This window comes from Anarrhichthys ocellatus, unplaced genomic scaffold (assembly GCF_004355925.1).
Source record: "Anarrhichthys ocellatus isolate YVR2014 unplaced genomic scaffold, GSC_Weel_1.0 scaffold22, whole genome shotgun sequence".
NCBI classification, from domain to species: domain Eukaryota; kingdom Metazoa; phylum Chordata; class Actinopteri; order Perciformes; family Anarhichadidae; genus Anarrhichthys; species Anarrhichthys ocellatus.
The window spans coordinates 3,590,222-3,618,036 of record NW_022280052.1 but is presented as its reverse complement, the minus strand read 5'-3'; the positions used below and the strand labels follow the sequence as shown (position 1 = coordinate 3,618,036).

The window sequence follows — 27,815 nt, the reverse complement described above, 5'->3', positions numbered from 1 at the left end:
GATTCCACTGAAGATTATATATAATATAATGAGATATTTATGAAGCAGCCCAAAAACGGTTTTGCTGTGAGAGTCTATAATATGTGTGAGCTCCCAAAGCCAAACCTTTTTTGTAGCAGCTTTTTAGCTGCTAGAAAAAAATGTAATGTGTAATGTCTTGGTAACTTTTCTAGCAGGACATTTGTTATTATTACACAGTGTTTAGGTGCCAGATGGGTCAACTGTTTGCGTAATAAAACGACTGGTGAGGCCAGATGTTGGAACCTAATGTGATTTCTGTCTGTGCAGGTTTATGTGCAGTGTCAGGGTAGTGTAAGTCTACAGGAGGCGTTTTATTTAGGCTCATTATTTACAGCAGGACAGTTACAGGATACCTTCCAGCAGACGTCGGCAATTAGCTTTGACCATGGGCCATTAGGCCATTAATAAATATGTATTGATATATTGATTGAGCTCCACATGAGGCTGCGGTTTTAGCTGTTAGAAAGTCATGTTTGGAATTTGCATGATCATCGTAAAAAACATGCAAAAGATTTGATGTAAGCTATGAAAGTGAAAGATTCTGCTCTGTCAGGGGGGCAGTTTTGCTAGAGGGCTGGATTTGGACCATGGGGCGCTATTTGCCTACCACTGCCCTACAATATCTGAATAGGACAGAAAGGGTTATGGAGGAGTTTGGATGGCAGCTGTACCACAAACTTGTGTGTCAGTTTCTGTTCATTGCTGATACAAGTCAATTGGAGTGACAGTAAGCTTTAACATCCTTTCTTTGCAGGACTCCATGTGGGAGAAAATACCTCAGGAAAGCAACCCAGTAAAAGAGCTAAAGCTATTTTACAATGATGAAACACAATTCCTGCGCTGCATTTTGGCTGGAGTCCCTTCTGTTCAAGCAACAGTATCTATTCAACATCTGCAGCAGATCGCACGGTTGCGTCTGTCCCTCACCATGGCTGCCCAGCTTATCGGTGATAATCTGTCTGGTAAGCGATAACTTCACTAATGTTAACAGTTTGCATTGGTTAGCGATTCTTTAAAAAATTGGAATATATTGAAATATGTTGCTGTTGCAGACAACAATGTCCCAGATGGAGCAGAAGAATTCCTGAACATGGTGATTAAGTTCTGTGAGGACAGTGGGAATGATTGGTATCGCGTTTACCTGATCCGCAAGCTCAGCGTATGGCAGGGTGTTGAGTCCGTCCAGACGCTGGTGAAACAACCAAAGTTCAGCTGGCTTTTTCCAAGAGAGATCCATCAGCAGGTACACCACCATTCACAACTAAATCTACTGTTAAAAATGTATGTCACAATTATTACATGACAGACATGACAGTGGGGTCAATTATCAGCAGCACGCTATCATTTGATACAAGCATTTACTGAAACATGAAAAGAAACCATGGAGTCAAATTTATTCCAGTTATTGGACTATCTCTGAACCAGGGAGCAACTTGGACATCTCAAATCCATCTAACATCCATATATTTGGATAGATTACATTATTATTGTTTTTGCTCCTCTAACTCCTTTCGGGATGTGACCAGAATGAAGATGGAGGCCAGATGGACCGGTACCTTGTGTGTGGAGAAGAATACAAGGCGGTGAGGGACGCAGTTGCCAGGGCAGTTGTGGGCGGTGATGTCGAGCAGATAGAAGACGTCTGCGAGGTATTTCAATTTAAATAACAAACTCTTTTATTTTTAACCTTCAATCTATCAGGGTAGTTTTTTTGAAATATGTTTCTCTTAATTTATAAGATGCATATAATGCATGGCATGATTTTGAATTATTTAGCTTTTCTACTATAAATCAAATATACTTAACATCACAGGTAATCATTTCCATCAATCAAACACTGCTGCTGTGTATTAGGAGAGTTTCTTTACTCTGTTTTTACCATTCAAGACATTCACGTTTTTTGGAAAATACAGTAGCAGAGTCCTGGAGTTTGGTCCAGTTGTGTAATCAATCACAGGAAAGGTCCAGTCCAGCTTTTTTAAATCAGCTTGCTCTTAAAATGCATTATATGCAATGATGTAATGTTGACCAAAAACAAGTTTCGTGACTTGATGTTCACTGTGATGTACTGCACAAATTTTCTCACTGTACGGTAAAGATTGGAAATCAATGGCTGCCTGGAACAAAACAGTTAAAGAGCTAAAACTTGCAAACACATTGGTTTGTTCCTTGAGAACTGTTTTCTTACCATAATTGGTACTGGAACCAAATGCCCATTCAGTCTAAATAGAAGCTGCTCATTATTTAATCTTTGTTTGTTTTCCATTGATTTAGAAATGCACCGCGCCACCAAGGAAACGAACACTGTTCCTCCTGCTGGCGCTTTTCCGAGAGGTTACTACTTTGTACAGATCTGCAAATACAGGTCTTCATCCGACTCCTGAGGTATGAAGAGTTATAAGATACACCTGATGTAGAAAAGGAATAATATATTACACATCTTAGACCATAGGACACAGCCAAGAGTTGAACAGCTTTCCTCATTCAGGAAAACATGGCACAGATTTTGATTGTTTACTGGATTAGATTCTTTATTTACAAATTGAATTCTGCTCTCTGTCCGCCCATCAAGCACAGCTTGATCCGGGATGCCACGATGAAGCCAGGTCTTTGTGAAGATGTGGGCACAACAATACAGTTAGAGATTTCCTGTTGCTAGTCTAATGTCATCCATGTTATTTCGTTGTGACCGGATATTAGCCAGGAGCAGTCTGAGTAGTCGAATAGCATTAGATCCAAACTGGGCTAGCTTAGCGTCCATCTCGGCTCTCCTCTCTCTCCTCCTGAAGTGGTCAACTCCATTTTCTGTGGCATTTGGCCCAGCTGGTTTGGCTGGGGTGTTGGAGGATGGCGTGAGCAGTGATCTTCTCAAGGTCCGCTGCACTTCATCCAATCCCCACACTTCCTTCTCTGATGATAATGAGTGTATCTCTGACATATGCAAAATGTGCTCCAATAATAAAGACAACAAATTAAAACTAGTGCTGGGCAAGTTAACGCGTTAATTTCGCGTTAACGCATTCATTAATTTTTTTTAATTGAAAGACAAGAGACAATACATATACATAACAACAAGAAGATGACAAGAACAGTGGGATAAAAGCCAGCAAACATCCTATAGTCAGTAATTTTAGTGCACCTATATGCTGAAATTCACGGTAAACGCATTTAAACAGCACAGATCGGGAGCGAGGGAAGGACTTTGAAAGTTAGCGGAAAGATTAACGTGAGACAACATCCGGTTTCTTCAGACGAACATCCGGTTTTCAGAATAAGATGCCATCAAAGTATGAATTATATTCACATTAAGTATAAAACATGCTACCTGCATCTCGTGAACCAAATGTTATTGCCCTTTTGTTCATATAGCAGTACTTTTAAAATAAAAGTGTGCAATACACTACTTTTGAATTCATTATTAAACTTTGCCATAACAATGCGATTAATCGCAAAAAATCCATGCGATTAATCGCGATTAAATATTTTTAATCATTGCCCAGCACTAATTAAAACTAAAATGTTTGTGGGAGCTACTGGCTGTGGTAGTAAATCTAAAATAATCTAATCTTAGCCATAGCTAACTAATTTAACCTGAACAGCCTGACTGCCTGCTGTTAATCAAAAATGTGACGCAGTTAGAAAAATTTATTTTTGTAACACAGTTCAAAAACAGAAAACATTTATACCCATGATCATCCCTGATGACGTCATCAGCATCATTTTTGCCAGACATTTAAACTCCAGAGCCGCATCAGACAAACAACAGTTTTCACAAGCTGAGGAGTACTCGCTGATTTTAATGTGGACTTCCCCTTTAACAAAAAACTACCAAGATGTCACAAAAATGTAAATAATATACGAATCTGGAAGTAAAACAATGAAATAACTGTTCATTGAAAACATGTGCTCCATGATGCAGAAATGTACATTGTTTTGACCAGTGTTTTATCTCTCAACTTTGGCGAGTAGTGCTATTGATCAGCAACCTTCAGCTGATATTTTGTTATCAAATGTTTTATAAAGGTGGTATTAAAGTCTTGCTTATTAACTCTGTATGGCTCCTATTATCTCCTCATTAGCAATGCCAAGCATTTGGAGAGCTCATCCAGGGCTCAAGGTATTTACATAAAAGAAAAGTAAGGGATTTTGCCTCAGCCTTGGTTCACAACAAGTTGGGAGCCCTGGCCCTGACCCCCGATCATACCATTGTGGACAACAATATCATCGAGCTGGCCATCCATCTGGCAGCTGTGGTGCTCAATGGGACTCACTTCATGCTGATGCCGCTCAAGCACCTTGGTCTGTCTCCTGAAAATATGCAGGTAAACACGTGTCTGCATTTCTAGATTATTGCAACAACTCTTCCTAGTGTCAAATGACAGAAGGCTGTCAATTTTACTCCTTTAAGGTGCCTTACATAGTCTAGTGTTGGGAGTGTTTCTGAACTTCAATGGATGGGAATTTTTATTCCAAGACCAATTGTTGTAACAGAACAGTTCTAAGGAAACACCCTTCACTCATAGCTTCAATAACAACTGATTATTACTTTCATGTCATTTTTTTAATCTAACAGGCGGCATTTATACCCACAATGCCTGATGACATGTTAGCTGTTGCCCAGGTAGCCATACAACAACATTATGGGAAGCTCACTTGGTATGGTAAGTACTAATCATTCATACACAAACCACAATTTTAATTAAATTTTTGCAGCTTGGTGTTCTCAAACAATTTCTTGAATAAAAAATTCTATAATAGATGTCAGAAAGTCTTCGGATATTCTGTGTTGCTCTGGGTTTGCATCATTGTACTGAAGGCTAAAGGAGTCACATAAACTGCATATTATTTAGTTTATCTTCTGTCTCAGTAATTCAGGTAATTTGTGTTTTAATTGGTTGATTGTTTTTCACAGTGTGTTCAAATAATCATCCATGCTTTGTTGATGAGGTAAGCTATTTTAATGCAGTCCCTATTCATTTATTGCATAGTGATTACAGACATGAAATGATAAAATCGTACAGTAGATACAAAAAATATTTAATCTGCTATCTTCCTTTGCAGTGTGGCCTGCCCATGCAGAGAGGCAAATGTCTGGAGTGTGGCCAGGAGGTTGGAGGGGAAAATCATTCAGCCGTGTCTGGATTCAGACGAATTCAGCTGCAGCAGTGAGTGTCAAACAGGATTTTTGGGTGGGACATGATATGGGGGGGAGGGGGGGATGGTCATTCAAAGTATTAAGTATATATTTGCAGTGGGCAAACGAAACATGGCCTCAAAGACAAACTTTCAGTTAAAGTACTGGCAAAGTACATGCAAATCCAAATGGAATGTTTTTAAATTCAAATGGAATGTTTTGGCGAGCACAAGATACATGACTACCTCCCAAAAAATAAGTATCAATCAGTATTTTGATATTTAGGATTTTTAAGTTGAAAAAATATCTAGAATTTCACCAGCTGCCAACACACTGTTGTGTGATTACTCCAGACTCCAAAAATACTTACTACTATTTAACCCTTTTTGAATGTAGTTGTAATACCAAATCATGTCCAGTTAGATTTAAACAACTCCCACGGACTACTAACTGACTGATGCTGTAATCTGTTGTTTTAGGGATTGCACAAAGCCTGGCCACATCCTAGGAGACCCTGCGCAGAGAAACAACCCAGACACCAAAAGCATGTCTCTGTGTCCCTTCACTCTGGTCAGGCTGGTCACACATTTAGCCATGTTGCTGGGAGCCTCCGAGAAGTCCCAGGTGAGCAGATGAAGAGTTACTCTCAAACTGAGAGGTCACTCTGCAAATGTACATCAGCAGTCCCTGTGTAGTAGCACTTTATGAGCTTAGGTAACTTTGTTGGATTGTAATTGCCAACATTATTGACATTGTGTGTGTCTGAGATAATGATCTATCTGCAAAATAGATGTAAAAACTTTGCCTGATCATTTTTAATCTGTAACGCCCAACTTTCTGTTCCTTCAGTTTGTCCAGCACATCATCCAGCCGCCTGTGGAGGATGTTTGTTTATTTCTCAGTCTGCACATAATAGAAGATCTGGATCAGTTGTCACAGGCACTGGGAAGAGGAGCTGACGACACCGTTACAACTGTCCACTTGGTGCTCAGATCCCTGCAAGAGCTAGTGCAGGCCAGTCCATGTAAGCCCTCCACCAGTCACTCACTGGAATAGTTTGTCAGCTTCTATTACCACATCTCGTGTCTAAATTATGAATAAATGAGTCCCACCCAACACCGTGTGCTTGATGTCGTAGGATGACTTAAGACACACAGTTGTTAATGTTCCTATCTGTTTCAACAAGCTCTATAAACTCTTAACGATAAAGCAATAGTGCTGTTTGCACATTATGTCGGTCATGTAATAAGTCTCTTATTCATCTTACCAATTCACCATCTGAGGCATTCTTGCTTGTTCAGTAAGTCCAGGATTTTTGTCAGTCCTCCAAAATATGTACATATTTTGTCAAACAGGTTATGGAGGACACAAGAACACATTCAGAAATACTGATACTGTCTCCTCAATAAAAACATGAACACACAACCGACACAAATTACAAGATTTTTGAGCTTTGAATTTTCTAAATATGTAGGATGTGCATAGAAAACTGTATTTGTATGAAAGGATTGTAATATTTCTGAAAGTTTCTGTTCATGTTTACATATTTTAAGGGGTTGATAATAGAACAGTATGTAATCTATTTTACAAAATTTCTTGTTTGACTTCGACTAGCTGGGATTGATCCTTACCTAACAACCAAAGCGTCCAGAAACACCTGGGAAACTACTGTGGCTGCAGATATTATGACGCCTCAGTTGAGGGTATGACTTTTTACCATTTTATATTGTCCTTTTCGTCATATGGCGACGATGAAGCTTGTATATTTGAAAATGGTCAGTTTGACTCGTACATATGATGTATGGCCATGTATCTCAGTCATCAATGTCAATATGAGAATAATTATATTCTAAGCTCATTTTATTATAATTATCTAATTATTATGTTTAATATTAATAAACTGCTTCTCTTCATATTCTCATATGTATCGTATAATGTTTGTTTTTTACTCAATACACATTTTTCCATTGCTGCATTAAACTCTCCTTCCACTACAACCAATATTTTGTGTCTAGGATCTTGATCAACTCCTGCAAGAAGCAAAGGGCAGCATCAGGACCGACTCCCGTGTATCCTCCAACTTCCTCATGAGGGCGGCCTTGGGTGACGATTGTACCTTCCTGACGTCGCTGCCGCAGGGCTCTCAGATCCACAGCTCGGCGGTGTGGAGCTGCAGGGAGAGGTTATCATTGCTCAGCCTCACACACATTGTAGAGCAGTATGACCAAAAGGAGGAGCTGCCTCTTCTCTGGAGGTTCCTGCAGAAGGTGAATGTCTGTGAGACGTAAAGCCTTGTGACAAAATTAAATTGAATTGAAAATGGATTTGAATTCACCTTTCCATCCAACAGTTTGGTTTCCAGAGCAAGAAATCTTAACAAATACTTGCCAGATTGTTATGAAATTTGCTATAGATACTCATTTCCAAAGGATGATTCGTAATTTCATTTTTGACCTCCTGGCCTTTGATTTAGGGCCACCAGTAATTCAAAGTTTCCACTTCAACACGTTAAAATCTAATTAGTGGATTCATTTTAGTAACTTCATCAGATGATGAACTTGTAGGCAACCTTTAGACCAAATGTCAACCATGCCCACTAGATATTTTATCATCTAAAAGTAATAAATTGTCCGTATTTTCCCAGTTATGTTTCAAAGGAAAGAAAATCTAAATCTAAAATGAAAAATTACTTTTTTCGTCTCAACAGCTAGTAATTGATCCGTAAAATAAAAAATGGACCTTAGATGTATTATGGTCATTTATCTTAAAACTTCTGCATATGCAGCATATGGTTATGAGGCGTGATTATCATCAGTTTCATTTGTGTTTTTATTCTCCAGGAGAGAGACTTTCGGCAGATTAAGCTCCTTCCAGACATCTTAATCCTGCAGAAACGCTTGGTGAGAAAGTTCCAGAATGCAACGGAACAGATAGTGGGCTCCATTGGAGAGTTCATTGAGAAGCAAAAGGGTAAAGTTTCAATATCTCTTAGCGATGACTACACTTAAGCCTCCTTTGTTCTCAAAATGTTAACATTCAATTGATCGAAGACTGATGTACTAGCCCTTAAGGCATGGGTTACGGGACAGGAAACAGATGACATTTTAACATTTATTTTCTCTTTTCCTCATTCCATTTTTAGTCATACAAACTATGTAATTATTTTAAACAATTGTTTTTTCAGAAATGAGGATGTGGTATGAGAAACACATTGACATCTTCCTGAAAACATGGAATCTGCTCAGAGTGTCTGTAACCAACAGTAAGTAAAGCACTTCTTTGTCTCCTTAAAGATTTACAGATGGGGGCTGTCACAGGAGTGCATTTACATATTTCCTTTACTCTCCTTTATTTTGTTATATTTTCTGTTTCACGTGTCTAGTAAACATTCAAGCAGAGTTGTGTTGTTTGCATTTACACTGTAATTACTGTAACTCCATTGTTAGAGCTTTGATACTCGTCAATAATTAAAATGCATCTAGTCAATACTTTCAGTGTTGTGATTTTGCCCACACACCACGAACTTCACTGGTTTCAAAGTGACATCTTTCGAAAATAGCCGTAATAGTTGGTAGAAATAGTTTCTTTGGTGTAACAACAACTGAATGAACCAATTCAATTAAATACATACTTATGTTGTATTGGACATAAGGAATCATTTATATGTCCTTTACAACTTACAGATGAGTTGAAGATCCCGGATGAATTTTGCAGTGAGGATTTGAACTTGAACAGCGACCTGCAGTACCTCCTGCCCCGGCGGCAGGGTCCAGGCCTGTGTTCCACAGGGCTGGTCAGCTACTTGGTGGCGCTACAAAACGAGCTGGTGAACGCTGTGGACACCCACACCGGAGATAACAGCAGGTACAAAACGGCTAGAAAAGAGAAGAAGATAATGTTTCAGTTTGATGCTAAATGCTGTTTTAACAACTCTGTAATAATTACAGCAAGCAAAACCTCTTTCAGTGCTGTGGACATTGAGGTTTTGCACGGTGTAGTTGTTCTTCCTGTTCATATTTGCCATTAAAAAGTTCCTTTTTATTGTACTTTCAATGCAAGTGATGAAATCCACAATCCACAATCCTGGTTATGTGTAAAAACATATTCCAAAGAGAGTTTGACAGATCTTAGGCCTATCTTTGAAAAGCTTGTCCTTGAAAAGGCCTAATGTGAATTTGATAAAAGCACTACAAACTCAACACCAAAATGCACATGCAGACTTTTCAAACGACTGTAGTGAACAAACTAAACATGCACAGCATAATGACCGTCAATCTTTGTTGACTGATAAATGTATGATTTTTTTAGTAGCACCAAGAAAAATATATTACGAACAAACAATTTAAACATGTTTGCTGAAAACTAAACTTGTTTGCTGTATTCCAGAAGTCTGGAACAACTTTTAAACATAAATAGTTTGGAAAAAGAAGTCACTCCAGTACAAAAAAATTCATATTTACGTTGTGATGTCTGCAGCAGTTACAAGGTGACTATGGCAGAGCTAACGGAGCAGCATGTCATACGCTATGAGCTGGAGAAGGACCTGCTTCCTCTGGTTTTATCCAACTGCCAGTACAGTTTGGAACGTGGCCATGAGACGATATCCCAATATGACTTACCCAGGATCCAGCAGCAGATCCTCACCCGCTTCCTGCAGGGAAAACCACTCATCACCCGCACAGTGAGTCCACACAGTCTGGATGAGTTCAAGCAAATGACAAGACCATAGATGGACACACAAGCTTTACCAGCCATTTACAGTCTATTGTTGCCTGGATTGTGCACCACCTTGGCGAGGAACAGACTCCATCATGCCTTATGCTACACAGAGTGATACATATACTCCTGGAATAGTAGTATTATGTCAGGCTACAACAAACCAAAACAAGAGAGAACAGACATATGTTTGTTTGACTTGGTTTGTTCTTAGTTGTCATATCATTTTTCACTTGTAAGCAAACCTAGATGGTTTTCTTGTGTTGCTATTTTATCAACCAAGACATTTTCACCAAGCAAATTGCAACTTTATTGTCATTGTATCTGCTCTGTGTTGCATTACTTGTTTTAATGTGTTATCTCTCTGCTTTACTATACTCACCTTATTCTATGCTTTATTTTAGGGAATTCCTACTCTGGTCAACACACAAGAGAGAGACTATGAAACCATTTTCAAAGCTGTTAAAGGAAAAGTGCATCAGGTAAATTGATGATATATAACATTATATATCATATTATAATGAGATTTTCCTTAAATGTACTTCATCTTACCTAGTCAAACACACAAATATACAATACATGCATTTAAGAAAAGACTCGGGCTGAAATTTACAATTATCTTCATTAACAATTAAGCTATTTGGTTATTTTTTTGTCAATAAAGCATCAGAAAATAATAAAAGTCAGAAGTTACCATCAGGGTATTCTGATCAGTAAATGGTGAAATTCTGTTGTGAGGGGGGAACCCCGAGGACACAAAATCAAATCATTGTGCTCCACACACTATAGGAACAAAACTGTTAGATTTCTCATTCAAAGTTGCTATGTGTAGCGTCTGCTAAGATCTGCTAAGATCTGAAAAATCTTTTAGTGATGAACCTGCCTTTAAAGAAACAGAACAAAGAAATAATTTAACTACAAAAACAAACTACAACTGTGGTAGATATACTGTGGAGTTGAAGAGTTGATGGGAGGCAGCTGTGCAGACTGGACAAGTGAGGGGAATGAGCCGTAATCAGGAGGAAGCCGTGAGAGTGCCAGGAAGGAAACAACGCCCACAACACATACAAACAGAAACGCAAGGGAAACGGCAGACCTTCTGAAATGTCTTGTTTTGCGTCCAGCACCCACAGATATTCAATTTACAATGATAGAAAACATGTGACAAGCTGAAACCAGAGAATTGTTGAATCTGTATAAGGTTACAGTTACATGCTGGATGATTATTTTTGACATCAACATTAAAACAATCACTCTTTCAAAGTGCTGCTTGGTTGTAATTGAAATAGTAAAAAAAACACCTAAATGCTATGAATCATTTTATTACATTGAGGATGAACATTTAGTTAAATGGTATCTCATATATTTCATATGTAGATAGTTAAACATTCAGTTAATTTGTTCTATGAAACTTGACAGTGGTGATGTTCATAATATGGCTTCAGGCTTCATTTATACTTTGTTGTTCCTTCAGGACTCTCTGTCCTCCCTGATCCGGAACGCCTTGTCCAGAGAGCTGGACTGCTTCAATGATGTGTGTGAGGCGCTCAAGATCACGGAGCTGCTCCTGGGTTTCCTCTCAATGACTGGCGGTGATCCCATGATGTCGTTGGTCACTTACCTCCAGGACATCCTGAAGATGGCCAACCACATTGATCGTCACATATTGCAGGTCAATACATATTTAGCATCTTTGTCAGGAGTGATTGTTAAGGTTTCCTAAAGCTGAATGGCAGTTATTTTATGTCAGTGTAAACTGGCCCCATCACTGACACTGTGAGCACATTAGGAAGGGATCTCTCATTGGCCAATAGAAACAGGAGGACTGTTGACAGCAAGCAAAACCTGACTATTGTTTTAAGACAGAGATGAAAAATTGTGAAGCTATCCTTTGATGCATCATAGCTACTTTTGGGTTGTAAGTAAAGTAATTAATAACCAACACTACAGTTGGACAAAAGAGCTCTAAAAACAAACGCAATACATTATTTCACTCTTACTTGCAATGTATCACTCCACTAACCTAAACAATTACAAACACTCGAGGCAATGAGCACCATGTCATGTAGTTCCCATCTACCAAAAAAATAAAGACATTTTAAATGATAAAGAATATATTAATTGCCGTTAATTAAATAATATCAATCGTGCAAATAAACAAAACTAATCTACCATATAAAGCTTCCCAAAAATAAATCTCATCTTAATTATATCCTCAAAACTCGAAACCTAAAAAAGATACACTTCAGGCGTAAGTTTATTTATTTATTTTTTTGAATCCCAGTTGTTGTTGCTTTCAGACTGCATGTAACAGACTCTTTGCTCTGCTGCGTTGTCTCCTCAGGCTCTGGGCAGATGCAACCTCAGACACTGTGTTTCTCTGTGGCAACTCCTCTCCTCCCTCAAATCTGAAAGCATGCTGCGTCTCAAGAGGGTAAGTGTTGCTTTTGCAGCATTTTTGGAGCTGGTTAAATGTAAAACACGAGCACTGAATAGAAAATCACTCAAAAAAAGTTGTGCTATTATGTCCCATCAAAATATGTCAGTGCACTACACCTGTTTGTCTAAGTAATATTTTCAGTTATATATTTATTCATTCATTCTTTTGGCTCATTTCACTGTATACTTCAAAACAAAACATTTCACTTGGAATATGCACTGTGATTTAACATAAATATAAAATACCTCACTCCGTGTTTCTATAAAAAGGAGCCCTTTTCAGGGTATCCAGCTGAGTACCTGATACCGCTGACAGAGGAGGAAAAGATTGAGCTGAAAGGCTTCGTGTCGAGGGGAAACGTGGACCAATGGCTGCTTGAGATGCACGAGTTCCTCTTGTTGAGTCTGGGCCGCCTCAGGGCCGCCGACGACTACAATCCATCCTGGAGGTAAACCTGTTGAACAAAGTCTTTTCTTGTTAATGCAATTGTTTCCCCCAAAAGCCCTAAAAAGAGATGTGGATTAAAAAGTGTGGCACTTTAAGTGTGCACACTTTGTGAAACGTCCACCCACCCCGGGTCGATATTGCCAGGGATAACATCCTGTGAAACATGCATTAATAAATCAAAGACAGAAGGGCCTCAAATGTGGTCATCACTTACTCATTAAAGCCAGTTGAACATGTAATTAAGTTATTAGGGATTTATAGACTTCCAATAATCATTTTAACTCGAGGGGAATGGTGTTTTAATAATTCTCATTATTTTTGTTCATTTAATGTTGATAAACTTGGACTGCTTTGTCATGAAGCTATAAAACAGAGAGAAAACCTTTGAATTTTGTGTAATATGTTTTCTGTGGTTGGCTCCTGTCAATCACAACCAGTCAACAGCAAATGTACAGTAGTGAAAAACGTAAAAGAATGCAGGTAAATTTAAAAAATGATCCTGAATAAATGCTGGACTGGGAGGTTTTAAGGGACGGATTGTTACGGTTAGGATGTCCGATTGGTCGTGGGATAGGAAGTGCATGCTCAGAATTGGACAAGTGTCCCTCCGGGTCATCCACTCTAGCTTCAGCCATCACACTGGTGCTGAACTTTAATTAATGTTGACATGTAATTGCTTTAATTTTCTGTTTTTAGCTTTCCTGTATGCAAACATGGTGCTTATCATCCACACTTCTTTTTCTCAGTGTAAAAGAGACAGTGTGTGCCTACATGAACCGTAAAGAAGTGGAGGTGCCTTCTTACGTGGAAGACAAGTTTCCTGAAAATCTGCTACTGTCCAAGATTGTGGAGACCTGGAAATGTGCTGTCACAGCCAAACAGGACTGGATGATGGAGGGATGAACCGGACAATTTAAGAGTGATTTCATTTGATCAGGTTAATTGCTGATCTCAAAGCCAAAGAAGTTAGATTTTACTTTGTTCTTTACTTGTTACTATTTTTACTAATTTTTCTGTGATAATAATGTATAAAAGACCAAAAACAATTACCTTAAGGCTTTTAAAAACAATGAAGTATACCATCACTGATTGAACTTGATGAAACACTGCCTTGAATATATAGTTTGCTGTGTGTTAACATGATCCAGCTGCTCATTTACTGCCTTTTGTCACTATATTAGCAATCATTTGAAGAATTACTGTCTGAGTCTCATTGTAAATAAATGTCAGGACCTACTCAGGAAAATGTTGTAAGACTTTGACAAGCACATAATGTGCAACTGTTTGATATTATCTGTTTCAGAATTACTCTTTACATTTTACTATTGACCACCAGAATATGAAAGTTAGGGCAGGGAATCTGTATGGTGGTACAATAAACTAGTACAGAAAAAATTAAACTCCACATTTTATATATATCTTTTCCTACACATTTAAGCATATATAGCTGATGGTTTGTGTGGAATTGATTGGAGTGTTTGATGATTTATCTGGTTTATGTTTGCTTGCTTAGTCGCCTCATGTTTGGGGTTATAGACTCTAGAAAATCATGATCGTAGTGTGTGATGCCACCGATGAGTGACGACAGGGATGTTTGGAAGCCTGCATATGGATGCACTCTTCACTGATATTTTCCAGTTTCAAAAAAATCTAAATCAGGAAATGGGATTCAAACATCTCCGAGCTCTTTAAGTCTTTAAAATTGTGTTAACGAAACAACTTATTTGCTTTATTTTGAAATGTCAAGTAATATGTGTGTTATAAGGTTACAGATCCCACAGCGACGTCCAAAATCAGCTTACATACTGGCCGACAGCCATGAACCCAGAAGTATCTGATTTTATGTAAAACTGAAAAGCAAGTAACTTTTTGAAATTGTAAATGTGAAAGCAGTAAATGTTCATACTTCTACTTTTCAAATGATTGAGATTTGTTACACCAATCAATAAATCAATAAATACGTGTAGCGTGAGACATCACACTTTCGTATTGAGAGTAAACATGTTTTTTTGGTATACATTGGTCACTAATTGAAACGAATGCAACTTTTAATTCTAATCTGATCCAAGTAAGAAACATTTGATCTGTGGGTCCAGTCTTAATCATCTTTGTGTAAGCAGTCAGATCAGGATTTGTAAGTAGTGCACTCGTGTGTACTAGTAATGCGTTTTGCAAAACTTTCAAGAAATTTATGCTACGAAAAAAGTAAAATGAACTTGGTCTTGGCCCCATTCAAGATATGAACTCCTATGTAACAAAGAACGGCAGGGACTTCAGATTTGCTGTCAATTTAGGGGCAACATTTGGAACTTTTCCATGAGATTTCAACTTTACTCCTTATTATACAGCCTAGTGTCAATGTAAACAATTACTACACATTCCAGTTCTACCATCTTATTCACTTAAAACACAACTAGCTAATCCTGGCTATAAATCAAGAATTATAATCTTGATATTAATTTAAAGGAAGTGAAGTGAAGCAGCATCCAGATTGTTTTGACAGAACAAATAGACAAGAACACTTCTAAATAAATATGGCCGCTTTAACAAAAGTCGTTTTATTCTCATGTAAATAATTTACATCTTTTTTTTGCAAAAATAAAATGAAACTCAACCAACAAGACACACATTGGACTTTTCCATTTCAGACTTAAGAATATGAGAATTTTTTTTGTGGAAATCCTAACGAATGCTTTAACAAAAGTGTTCATTTACAGGGACTGAATTCCCGTTCCCCCCAAATGACAGTCTACTGGTCCACCTGCCATGATCGGACCAAACGGAACAGCAGACAAACTACAGAACGTCGCGAACAACACAAAAATAAAGAGCAAGTTAAAAAAAAATATATCGGTGCAACAGAAGTCTGGGCAAATTTCTCTACCTTGAAATCTACACCCAAGGAGACAAGTTGACCAAAAACAAAGAAATAAAAACCTCATTCCAGTGTACCAACTGTTTTTGTATGATACAAAATGTTCTTGCAAAGTTGTAATAACACACTATCAATGGATACTGAAGACGGACTCCGTCAGCTGTGACTGATACACTGGTGTATACTAAAAAAAGGTTTATACCAACGTACAGATGCTAAAAAACAAAATTCAGTGCAAAAGCACAGCTTCTCTTAACGTCTCCCGTTGTGATTTCTGCGATGGCGAGTCTGGACAAGCATCACAGCAGAAGGAGAGTTAATTGTATCTTCCATGTACTGAAGGAGAAATCGCTCTGTGTTGTTGAAGGTGTAATGTTGTCCATCAGTGCTGGTTTTTCATTCCCTGTGGTTTGCCCGGTTTCTTATCCTGCTGCTGCAGCTGCAGCTGCTGCTGCTGGCCCCGACCGGGACCGGTCATTCCTCTGCCGCGACCGCCAAACAGACCTACAGAGAGAAATGTAAAGAGAAACAATCAGTCAATTTTTGTCAACTGTGAGAGAATTATTGTTCGACCAATTCAGGATCTGAGGTAGTGGCACACTAAAGACACAAAATGTAATTCTTGAGCTATCTTACAGCGGTTTTGAGTAAAACCCATGATGCTCCTGAGAGAGTGTGGACTTTATAATAGCAGAGAAATTTGGAAACAACCAAAAACAGTCATGCCAATACTCCTATTAAGACAGCAGGCATAAATAAAACGCATCTGCAGCAGCCTGTCCAATGAGCACGGAGTGTTCCCATTTACCTCGGCCGGCTCCTCCTCCTCTTCCTCCTCCTCCTCCTCCTCCTTTGCCCTGCTGTTTGTTCTGCTGGGGGCCTCCACGTCCACGGCCCTTGGACACCACCTCCTCCTTCACCATGTCGATGATCTCATCGGGGATTCGCAGGTACTTGATGGTGCTTCCTCTGATGTAGCACTCGGGCATCCTCCAGAACTTATCTCCATCCTGTTAAGAGTTGAGTGGGGGTGTCAGTGCAATCATGTTGTCACTTTTTGACAACAAATAAGTTGCGTTTGGTAAAAAGGGCGGGGACAGCAAGCTTCAGCATACACCTTTTTGGCCTGTAGAAGATATATATGCTAGGTTGTATTGTTTTCTATTGTACTGTTATGATGGGAGTGATTGCCATTATTTGTTGTCCGTTTTCTCTTTCTTAATTATTTACTTAAAGGCCAAAAAAACTTTAACGTGTACTTTGGAGCACCTGTTAAAGGCCTCTGTGATTATTGGCCACAAACACTTGGTTTCATGCCTGTTACATTTTCAGAGGGATGCACCTCATCGACGGCGGACTCTGTAGACAACACTGAGACCTACATGTAAACACTGGACCACAGAGATATCTACTTTTCCTTCCCTACAGAAAGTGACAGTGACAGCACAGAAGTGAGACCAGAGCTCAGCTTTACCCTTGAGGTGCAAATGACTTCTCTCAGGTTGATGTTCATCCAGTTGTCACAGCTCACCAGGTGACCGTTGTACGTCTCTCCGTTCTTCAGCTCCACCAGCTGAGGAGAGAAAGGACACAAAAAACAACAACAGCCAGCCGCTTTAGAGCCTTGACGACACAATACAGACACGATACAGGACGGATGAAGGAAGCTAGGGAACAGTTTTTATCATGGTATAAACCACAAAACACTTAAATTATGGTTATTAAGTATTCACCCCCGAAGTGTTTTCCATTTTTTGTAGCATTACAACAATTTAAATTAGAATATAAATTCATTTTTATTTGGATTTGTGGAGTGGACCCATCCAAAATACTAAATTAAATAACTGAAAAGTGGCAAGTGAATTTGTTTTCACCTGCTTTGCTATTAAGCCCTTAAATAAAACCAGGTGCTACCAATTACTTTAAGAGTTCAGGGAACAAATTCAGGGTGAGGTTATAAAAAAAAATCTGAAATCCCCTAGTGCACCATTAAATCCATTATTACAAAATGGAAAGATTATGACACCACAACAAACCTGCCAATTGAGGAACAATGCTTGTGAAAAAGCATGGAGGACATTAATCAAGAGGGGCAACAAAGAGACCAAACATAACCCTGAAGGAGCTGCAGAGATTAAAATAAATATGACAAGTTGCTGCTCCATCTACAATGCTAACATCAGCTCCTTGAAAGAGTTCAGTGTCTCCTCACCATAGGGTGGTTCTGGGCAGTCTTCAGCAGAGATAGTGGAAGCTGCAAAATGACAGAAAAACAGGTCACACTCATGAATCCACCTGCCATGAACAGTATTTAGTTACCCCAGTAAACAACATATCGGGACTCACGTTAGTTTCCCCCTTCATACATTCCTACTATAAGTTGCCCGATACATTGGACAACCCATTGTTCACCCCGGTGTGCTTTTAACGAAAGGGCAGCTGTTACTAGCAGCTTCTAATGGTATGTGTTTTCAGAAAGCGTTTCTCCTGCAGTATGTAACGTTATTCATAGCGTCAGGCTAACATACGTTTACTGCAGTAACGTTAGCTACTTTAACTTAGCTTAGCATCATGTAGCCCAGCGCCACAGTGCTGCTAACACAGTTAGCTTTAGCTACGTAGCAAGCACGCTACTGGACATATATTAACTATAATCGTTTCATCTGAACACCGCAGTTAAATACGTACCATTGTGAAAGTAACTGTTTCGGATTTTGTGTCTCGCTCGCTGTCTTGGCCTTCTCTGACACGATTTGGATTTTAGCTTCTATTCTTCTTCGTCTCCTGCTAATGAGCTTCCGGCTGTGCGGTGTGTCATCATGGCTGTAATATAAGACGCTGCCCTCCACAGGCAAGAAGCAGTCAGTGCGACATGTTGCCATTAGCTTATATTTAGGTAGACCCTTCAAAACACAGTATTTGTTTATTTTTATTATCATGAAATCAAAGCTATAGTTATTAACTGACACTTAATTTTGTGTTCCAGAAATAATAAACAACCGAGCAACCATAAATGAGGGATATTTTTACCCAATACTATGGACTCAAAATACTAGGGAAGTGATTCAGGGAGGGAATTTTTTTTATTTACAGTTCAACTATTTACATTTTCTGACGAATAAAAAAAAAAATATGTAGAAATCCTGTAAGAGTGGTAAAACACATGCTTTGAAGCTTCAACTGAGTTGTTGTTAAAGATTTCTGTTGTTGTCTTTCTGTAATTTTCTCATTCTATATAATATATTATTTATTTCTAAATAATTGTATAATTTCGTCTACATGCCATTCAGTGTGTAGTTCGTTGGATTTAGTTGTTTATTTGGTTATTTTCCATTCACTGCACACCATATATATTTGTATTTGTTCATTGCGTCACCTCGGCGTCCCATCGCTAACGCGATGACGTCACGTATCACGCAGCGAGCAGGGCCGCTTGTTATTTGTGTGTGGCAGACGGAGCCTTCAGCTGTGGAGGGTACTGGCTCTCTTTACGGTCCTGGCTCAAAAATAAAGACCGGAAAAAAAGAAAAGGCGACGAAACCTCTGCAACAGGACGGGATATGGATAACAGTAAACGGACTGTGGTCGTTACAGGTTGGGCTTCTTTTTTTGTTTTGTTTTTGCCGCCATTTGTTGTGTCGTCTTTATCGGTAAACTGAACATTAGGTGTGAAGTGGAGGAAAAGTTGTGCAGATGACAGCTGCTAACGTTAATGGCGTCAGGCTCTCACTGCTTCACTCCGCTGGACGTGTACACAGTTGAAACGTGTTGCTTACAGTTTTAACAATCGCTTCGTATCGGTGGTGTTCAAGTGTGTTTCTATATTTACATTATAACCGCTACTGACGAGCAAGGGGAAATGATCTTTGTGTTGTTTACTGTCTTTCTTCAAAGGCCACATCAAACAAAAACAAGCTTGACATGTTCAACTAAGCGTGAAGACGTATATACACCAACATCACCCAGCAGACGTGTAATGCTGGTAGAATATTGTGTAAATCTTTGTGAAACACGTTAATGATGGAAATGTGTCCGTGATTCAGAGACAATAGTCAAATCAAAGTTCTCTCAAACAGTTTAGGGTTCATATCAGCACGATATCAAAGATATAACTATCACGTTGATATTTGTAATCGACAGACAATCATAATCATAATCAGCAATCATACAACTTACTCTAATATTTAGTATTTAGTAGGATTCACGAGTATCTCATGGAGTGTTTTGTTGTGATCGTGTTTCCCTTTTTCAACGTTTCTGACAAAGAAAGAGTGTCTGAGTGTTTCTTCTGCATGGCTTTGTATTATGACATGAAAGTCTGTCATGGAAGCTGCCTTGCATGTTTCATTTTAGGAAAAAACACTTTGCATCCCTATTTAATTAATTAAAAAAAAAAACAAGATTGATTGTAACTTCACTTCCAGCCACTTAAAACTATTGTTCTCTAATCGCACAAACTACAGTGTTGAACACTGGATCTGTGGAGGATAACAGAAGCAGTGACTTTTCAGACACAAAGGGGTGCAGGAGCCTGCAGTCCCGGCTGATAGGAGCTGTGTCGATTGCCTGGGAACAGCGCCTTCACAATAGCGAGCCGGCTGGCAGCTGCCGGCCCCTCGCTCTGCTCCTTTTCAGCAGCCTGTCAGACAGACTGATCCCCCTCCACCCAACCCCCAGGGACCCACTGACCCTTGTGAGGGTGGTGGAAGGGGATCAGGTATAGATCCCGACATAAACAAGCCTGAGTGAATATCCATAGGCTGCTGCTGTGATTTTATAGGTCGTATAGAGTGATGCATGGAGCGACTTTTAGTGATGGGGAGTGATTGTAATTTGGTAATTCAAGGAAAGCAGCATGCTGCACTACTGTAGAGTCATTGTTTTTCTGAAAATCTAGTATTTTTGAAGTTTCAGGTCTGTTTACTGTTAATAGTTTACATTCAGTATCTGTTTTTCCAGAATTAAATGTATTTACTTTGTTATTTTTACTAGTAAATATGTCGAAGGGATCCCACCAGAAATACAGTTGCACTTATATACATTGAAAGAACAAACGTGGTTCATTTCTGTTTGTGGAAATGCACATTCATGTCATCATGTGTAGAAGCCAAACAGACTGCGTAGTCGTTAACATAATGTAAATGCAGGACAGCAACCAAAATAATGAACGTGTTTTGCAGGTTTTGGGCCATTTGGTGAGCACACGGTCAATGCCAGCTGGGTAGCAGTACAGGTGTGTTTTCCCCCTCTATTGCTGTTTTAATGCACATGTATTTATTATATCTGTGGTGTTAGCATGAGCAGGATCGTCGATTAAAACTATTGAAATTCCCTATTTAGCCTTTCTTAATGTAGTAAAACAAGGCTAAACAAGTCCATAAGCTTTTCCAAAATGCTTTATATTTATTCTGGACAAAAAACAACATCACTATCACCTCTTAAATATGGCACACTGATGAAGCTCACCATGTTTTTAGCCACGACTTAAATAGTCTTCATGTTAAATGTTAGTAAATGCAATAAAATAAGAGCAAGCGTGGCTTTTCCTAATTTAAATTCTCACGTTGAGCCTGTTTTTGTGGTGTTAACATGATGCTCTGATAGTTACCGGCCGGCTTCACGCGGGGCAGCAGTGTGTCGGACGCTCTCTGTGTCCTGCTGGGGAAGCTGCATGTGGGGGGGATGACAGTGGTTGTCAGGGTGTCTAGACGGACTTGATAAGGATATTAAAAGGCAAACAAAAGGCCGCTTTGCGGCGGGGTCACAGACGTGGTCAAACAAGCCTCTTTTCAATACAAGTGGGGGTCAGTGTCCGGGGCTCCTTGTCCTGCAGGGGGCTGGGGGAGGTGTCTGTCCACTGGCTGTGAATTTGACAATTTATGATACTATTAATATTTACGATTGCATTATTTTGTTTCTTGCTTTTCTCATACAATTTATGACGATTGTTTAGTTTTGGAGTTCCATTTTTTTTTTTAATAAGATAAGTGTGAAATAATGTTATTTGGAAAGGACAACAAACATTAAAGACACCTGTCCTCTAAGAAAATGCAAAAAAAAGACTGACATCTACCTGCTTGAAGTTAAATAACATTTCACAGAAACATTTGGTCAATGATCATTAGCATTGGTTGTGGTTTTTTACCAATCAGAATTTGCCTTAGTGTTTATGTGCATAGCGAAAAACTAGTACTGCTAAAATCAAGAACTATGTATTTAAAATAGAAATTTATAATGAAATAAATTATGTAAAATATATCTGTTTTTAAAATAAAAAGAGCTGAACTGTGTAAAAACTGTAACAGGTCAGGTTTAAAGCGAAGGCTTAATGTTAAATGCGTGGTGGGATAAGAGTCCGTGTGTGTGAGGGCCTTGTTTAATTTAAGGCCAGCTGCAGTCGGGAAGTAATGCGCACGTTCTCACTGGATTTCTCTGAATTTTTATTATTTTTTTGTGATTGAAAGTATTGTTTTAAACTTAAGATAATACATATTTTGCTATAGACTCTTAAGCTGACAACAGGCACATCTATGGACGGAATAGGCAAAGAGAGCAATGAGCAGCGTTAATTTATTAAATTAATACAGAGTTGCAGATGTGAAAAAGGATTAAATAAAAGTTGCTATTCTACCAAAAAGGATTACATTTTGTTCATCAAGGTTATCTTGAGTTTCATAACTTGTGTGTTATCTAAGCTCAAAGGTCCACCTTCTAGCTTTACTCATAGTCCCCTTCACCACTGTAAGATGTTTGGGTTAAAACCATCTATTTTAAGATGCAGGAAAGTATTTTAGGTTTTATGTTTTCGTTTGTCCCGACAGGAACTGAAGAAGCTCGGACTGGGCGGTGAAGTGAACTTGCATGTATCCGAGGTTCCTGTAGAGTACCAGACAGTCCAGAGTTTGGTTCCTTCATTATGGAAGAAGTATCATCCACTGGTAAGAAGAAAACGTGCTGTGACCGCTCCACTTTATTCCACTTTTAAAGGAAATCTTTTTCAGACACTTATGGTTCAAACAAATGGAGAGCTGCCAGAGATGTGTTGTAATATGTAATATTGATATTAATTCTGACTTGTGTTTTTATTGATTCCTTTGTTTGCCAGTTGGTAGTTCATGTTGGAGTCTCGGGTATGGCCACCACCGTCACGTTGGAGAAGTGTGGCAGAAATCACGGCTACAAGGGCCTCGACAACAGCAGCTTCTGTCCTGATTCACAGTGTTGCATTGTGGGAGGCCCGGACTGCATCAACTCAGTTATTGACATGGAATCAGTCTGTAAGAGAGTGACGGCCTCGGGGCTGGGAGTAACTGTGTCCGTCTCCAAAGATGCTGGAAGGTAACTATTAACTTTACTTTTTACATTTAGAATCAGCCTTTTGGTTGCTGAGGGACAGGGACATGATGACGCAGTCACCTCACAAATCAGCCGTACGTGATATTTACTATCTGCATAATTAGGTGTAGTTAGTTTGACAGCCAACGTGAAACTGTGTGCAACAAAGTCTGGAGTAAAGGTAGGATGCTTAACAGTAACAAAACATCTATAAATCAAAACTTAACTTTCTAACTTTCATGAAGGGAGGGTTTGAGCTAGGTGTACCTTTAGAAAATCTGGCAACTGAGTGTGACTTTGGCATTTCTATACTAGATTTTTTTTTGTAACTTCAAGACAACTCGGAAGTCAAAGATTTCCAACCTCCTCGTAGAAAAAGTACAATAGAACGCCCTCAAAGTCAGAGTTCCTACTTGTAACATCAGGGCAAATACATCTACCCCGACTCCACAAAGAAGTAGTAGTATGACGTCACACAACAATGGAAGTGCACATTTTAAATAGTAAACCATCAACTAAAGGGCGACATAGCGTACATTTGCATCAATGTAATTAAAGTAATACATTTAGTCGTATAGTAAGCCTGTTCTGCTTGTAACTTGATGTCAAAATAGTACGCCAACGTGCTAGCTGGTTATGGTAAACAGTCTCTGAAAGTTATCTTCTCTGCATACTGCTATATGGCCTTAGCGTGCGTTCATGTGTGCAGCTGATCTATGTTGATGGTATGCAGAGACTTGCAGTCATTTGATGCTGTGCTTTCTTGCCTAACAGGTATTTATGTGATTTCACCTACTACACATCTCTGTACTTGAGCCGTGGTCGCTCTGCCTTCGTTCATGTGCCTCCTCTTGAAAAGCCTTATAGCGGGGAAGACCTGGGCCGTGCGCTGCAGGCCATCATCCAGCAGATGCTTCAGCTTCTGGACCAGGCCGAAGAGAAAATCCACTGCCAGCAGCACTTCCACTAAGTGACCTCCAGATGCCAACCAGCCTCTCCAGCCCTCAACACACAAGAGAAATTGCACTTAACCACAAGTAGCCAAACTTTCTTTCCTTTTTTATTGTTGTCCTCATTTGGACAAAATGAAAACTTCAGAGTATCACATGTCTCAAGCGTTTGTTTCTCTTTGTTTTAGGTTTTTTGCTTCATGTTTTTGTAGCCCTGACTCAGTTATGCTTTATTGTCTCCCGATGGCGAGAAGATAAAATGGGAGTCTCAAGCCTAACTGTGCTGTTTCACACTTGATGTTGAATTGTTTCTTGAGTCCTTTTTCTTTATAAGAAGTTGTAATTTTGCCTTCTTTTACAAAGGTTATTTAACTCAGGGAACGGGTTGGTTCCAGCTCATATTTCCCCCAATTTTGTCGGGCCAATTCTGACAAAAAAAACAAAACAAATCCACCCACTGAGATCTGGCCCCCAGGCTGTAAAATAACATTTTACAGATCTCAAGTTCAGTCCTTTAGTTGTAGGGAATTGTATTATGGATGCACAGTTATTTGAGAAAATATCACAGAAAACTTAATACTGAATAAAACTGTTTCCTCTGAGTGAGCTGTGTTTTGAAGTTGTGTACTACACAGAATATAGTAGTACATATTTTCTCTCTTGTTCATTTTATATACGAGTTACTCTTTAGAATACCTGCAATTTAATCAAACTTTTTAAGCAGTTTGTATCATTTAAAGATTTAAAGTTTTTCTTTTTTTGTGTAGCTCTGTTTTAAATTCATTGATAAAAACAAAGCTTTCTGTTGTTCCCTTCCTTGAATCACATATATGTGCTTAATTTTATCTGAGGATTTGATTTGATGAAGTTGGACTGTCGGTTTACTCAGAGTTGGGCCTGGAATTTTATTTCTGTAGCACTTTCTTTATTTTGTTTTTGAATTTTTACTTAATCTGGAGTATGGACAGCAATTGTAGCCGTGTGAATGCTTCCATTAAATATTTTTATTTTAGTCACTTTAACTTTAAATATGTAGCTTTTCAGACATACACACGTTCATTTTTTTATCTTTTTTGCCCCACAAAAATGATAATGATGCATGTGAGGTATCCTGCTTTATAGGTGAGTTTTGCTTTATTTTCCTGAGCTTTGGTTTGTTCTGACCTCTTAAACAAACTCCAGCAGATTCAAACAATGTGTTTGTAATGGTGCTTCTCCCAGTTGTAAATGTTCTGTTTTATGACGTTTTTATTGGATTGTCCTTGGTTTGTCCTTGGCTGCTGAGTCGTCGCAACAGCCCATGTCACCCAACAGCGCATCAGTCCGTTGTAATTTAAATTTTAGCTTTGAATGGCATGCATTCTGCTTCAGCATCCCGTGTTTACCCAGAAAAAGTAGTTGTCGTAAACTGTCTTGGCTATTCTTAGGTAACTAACACTGTGGTGTCATGGCCTTTCATTGAGTTTTTAATCAGTTAAGCAATTTGCTAGTGAGTTTGAGTAAATTGGTATTATTCTTTAGCAGTGTGTGTTTTTTTAATTGCTATTCAGTCCCATGGTTTGTACCACAAAGTAGCACCCTGGAGCACTGACCTGAACTGAACTGCTTCTCAGACCAAATTTTTTTTGTCTTTTGTGATTCAACTTAAATCTTGGATTAAAAATCTCTATCGGACCTGTTGAAATGACAGGCAGGTTTTAGTTCTGCATTTACCGGTGCTGATATTTTATTGTGGGTGCTGAGAAGTGAACGGGATGTGGAGGAGCTGCCCCTAAAATGTCTACTCGCAAAAGTGAAAGCCTCAACTTTACACATGAGTTGACCTCTGACCCTGTGCCTTGATGTTGTTTATGCGTGTTTATGAAAAGGCCTTAAAAATACTCAGCAGGTCTGTTCAAAGATATATTACTGATGCGGTCCAGTCAGATGTGTGGCTACCTCAAAAATATTGAATATTGTTTTCCTTATATCACGGTTTGTGCTCTGTTGTACAATAATATTATGGCTCTGTGATTTATCGTGAGTTTCTCTGTTTCGGGAGAATCCTCTGAAAGGTGTCTTCTGCTTCTGACATTAACAAAGCACTGTTACAGTATAAGTAACATTGGCTTTTAAAAGGAAAGGCTTTGAAATAAAGAGAATTAAAAGCATTACAAGTAACATCTTTGTCTTTATTATTACAACTCCTTTTTCCACTCCTTAGTTAAACTTATTAAAAGCATTAAGTTAGAGTTGGCACAAAAGGCCTATCAAAGATCACAGACGTGACTTTGAAGCACCGCTGTGTCAATAGTTGGCCTGACATCTACTGTCGTAGATATAAAGTATTGCCTGTACATCAATACTGTGCTGTTTTAGCACTTATGCAAAAGTGAACATACTGTAAGCTAACTGTTCAGGAGTAAGAGAAAATAATAAAGCTGTCAGCTCCCAGTTATAGGTAGCACACCACAGGGGCTTTAATAGCTTGTTTACACTCTGTTCAACGCTCTTTTTTTCAATTCCACACAGAATTTAGACATTTTGGTATTAATGCCATTGTAATGTTCTGATTACATACTTTGCTGTTGTTCCGGTGTAATAATGACTGGCTGGATCATCCTGCTTGCTTAGTAATTCAGCCTTCTGGTGAATACATACTGAAAGCATGGTTAGATTTTGACACACATATGGGCTTAGCAATAGCAATATTATTCTTCACAGTGAATACTGTAGAAACATTTCTAAAATACCAATAAAAACACAATAAAAGTGGTCAATCTAGTAGGCTATACATCACATTCTGTGTGGGGTTTAAAATATGTTGAGGCTGTGAGTGATTTTGTCTAAATAAATGGGATGAAGTGGGATACTTGCAGCAGTTGTATGTCGGTATCCAATAGGTATTTCTCAGTGTTGGAAGCAGTACTCAGATATTTTACTCAAGTAAGAGTAGTAATACATAGAAATACTCAAAGTAATAAAGTCATGCATTCAAAATACAGAACATAAGTATTAATATCCAAGGGCAGAGGGTGTTGTATGCTGTGCAGACTGTAAAGCTCCCTGAGGCATATTTGGGATTTGTAATATTGGGCTACTGTATATAAATAAAATTGACTTGAAATTTATAATCAAAATATACTGAGAGTACCAGTAGTGAAAGTACTCATTATGGCACATTTCTGAATAATACATGTTGATGCACTCTAATGTTGCAGCTGGTAAAGGTGGGGTTCATCTTAACAGATGCATATACTGCCTGGTTACTTAATCTATAGTAATACATCGTCATTTATGTGTTGGTTATATTTTGTGTTAATAATCTGAACCTGCATATTAACAGCTTTCAGATAAATGTAGTGGCGTTAAGAGTAAACAAATATTTGCCTCCAAAATATAGTGGAGTAGAAATAGATAGATAGGTAGGTAGGTAGGTAGATATAGATAGGTAGGTAGGTAGGTAGGTAGATATAGATAGGTAGGTAGATAGATAGATAGATAGGTAGATAGGTAGATAGATACGTAGATAGATAGGTAGGTAGATAGGTAGATACGTAGATAGATAGGTAGGTAGATAGATAGATAGGTAGGTAGGTAGATAGATAGGTAGGTAGGTAGATAGATAGATAGGTAGGTAGGTAGATAGATAGGTAGGTAGATAGATAGATAGGTAGGTAGGTAGGTAGGTAGGTAGATAGATAGATAGATAGGTAGATACGTAGATAGATAGGTAGGTAGATAGGTAGATAGATAGATAGGTAGGTAGATAGATAGATAGGTAGGTAGGTAGGTAGGTAGGTAGGTAGATAAATAGATAGATAGATAGATAGATAGATAGATAGATAGATAGATAGATAGATAGATAGATAGGTAGATAGATAGGTAGATAGATAGATAGATAGATAGATAGATAGG

At 38.7% G+C, this 27,815-nt stretch overlaps 3 protein-coding genes across 4 annotated transcripts in view; 2 read left to right on the top strand and 1 right to left on the bottom strand.

The window, feature by feature from the left end:
- Nucleotides 1-14,136, top strand: part of LOC116390225 (E3 ubiquitin-protein ligase rnf213-alpha-like) — a 37,708-nt gene extending 23,572 nt beyond the window's left edge. The window contains exons 30-50 of the mRNA XM_031859655.1: nt 776-983; nt 1,074-1,264; nt 1,548-1,670; nt 2,296-2,406; nt 4,101-4,343; nt 4,595-4,682; nt 4,934-4,968; nt 5,083-5,186; nt 5,635-5,779; nt 6,005-6,179; nt 6,770-6,858; nt 7,171-7,422; nt 7,996-8,125; nt 8,340-8,417; nt 8,839-9,019; nt 9,632-9,836; nt 10,276-10,353; nt 11,346-11,543; nt 12,216-12,305; nt 12,581-12,759; nt 13,505-14,136. Of these exons, the coding sequence (XP_031715515.1) occupies nt 776-983; nt 1,074-1,264; nt 1,548-1,670; nt 2,296-2,406; nt 4,101-4,343; nt 4,595-4,682; nt 4,934-4,968; nt 5,083-5,186; nt 5,635-5,779; nt 6,005-6,179; nt 6,770-6,858; nt 7,171-7,422; nt 7,996-8,125; nt 8,340-8,417; nt 8,839-9,019; nt 9,632-9,836; nt 10,276-10,353; nt 11,346-11,543; nt 12,216-12,305; nt 12,581-12,759; nt 13,505-13,661 (3,060 nt within the window). The 3' untranslated portion in view covers nt 13,662-14,136. The remainder of the gene's footprint in view (nt 1-775; nt 984-1,073; nt 1,265-1,547; nt 1,671-2,295; nt 2,407-4,100; nt 4,344-4,594; nt 4,683-4,933; nt 4,969-5,082; nt 5,187-5,634; nt 5,780-6,004; nt 6,180-6,769; nt 6,859-7,170; nt 7,423-7,995; nt 8,126-8,339; nt 8,418-8,838; nt 9,020-9,631; nt 9,837-10,275; nt 10,354-11,345; nt 11,544-12,215; nt 12,306-12,580; nt 12,760-13,504) is intronic.
- Nucleotides 14,137-15,295: 1,159 nt separating this feature from the next.
- lsm4 (LSM4 homolog, U6 small nuclear RNA and mRNA degradation associated) lies at nt 15,296-18,423 on the bottom strand. The gene is made up of 5 exons (XM_031859657.1): nt 18,322-18,423; nt 17,846-17,887; nt 17,108-17,206; nt 16,442-16,643; nt 15,296-16,137 (listed from the first exon to the last, which is right to left on the bottom strand). The coding sequence occupies exons 1-5, from the start codon at nt 18,322-18,324 to the stop codon at nt 16,016-16,018; spliced, it is 468 nt and encodes a 155-aa protein (XP_031715517.1). The 5' UTR covers nt 18,325-18,423; the 3' UTR covers nt 15,296-16,015.
- Nucleotides 18,424-19,088: 665 nt separating this feature from the next.
- LOC116390150 (pyroglutamyl-peptidase 1) lies at nt 19,089-26,068 on the top strand. 2 transcript variants are annotated; one of them, XM_031859514.1, is made up of 5 exons: nt 19,089-19,227; nt 20,814-20,866; nt 22,455-22,571; nt 22,739-22,971; nt 23,743-26,068. In XM_031859514.1, the coding sequence occupies exons 1-5, from the start codon at nt 19,194-19,196 to the stop codon at nt 23,936-23,938; spliced, it is 633 nt and encodes a 210-aa protein (XP_031715374.1). In that variant the 5' UTR covers nt 19,089-19,193; the 3' UTR covers nt 23,939-26,068. The 2 variants fall into 2 exon arrangements, with proteins under 2 accessions (XP_031715374.1, XP_031715373.1); XM_031859513.1 differs by having other exon boundaries at nt 19,094-19,227; nt 23,828-26,068.
- Nucleotides 26,069-27,815: the final 1,747 nt, after the last annotated feature.

What these genes read in the sequence shown, in the direction of transcription:
- lsm4 (XM_031859657.1), bottom strand. An exon ending in CTGCCCAGAACCACCCTATG is followed by an intron (nt 17,207 to 17,845) that starts GTGAGGAGACAC and finishes TTCTCTCCTCAG; the next exon opens with CTGGTGGAGCTGAAGAACGG. An exon ending in AGGAGGAGGAGCCGGCCGAG is followed by an intron (nt 16,138 to 16,441) that starts GTAAATGGGAAC and finishes TTCTCTCTGTAG; the next exon opens with GTCTGTTTGGCGGTCGCGGC.
- LOC116390150 (XM_031859514.1), top strand. Translation starts at nt 19,194, where the DNA reads ATGGATAACAGTAAACGGACTGTGGTCGTTACAG. An exon ending in CCAGCTGGGTAGCAGTACAG is followed by an intron (nt 20,867 to 22,454) that starts GTGTGTTTTCCC and finishes TTGTCCCGACAG; the next exon opens with GAACTGAAGAAGCTCGGACT. An exon ending in GGAAGAAGTATCATCCACTG is followed by an intron (nt 22,572 to 22,738) that starts GTAAGAAGAAAA and finishes TTTGTTTGCCAG; the next exon opens with TTGGTAGTTCATGTTGGAGT.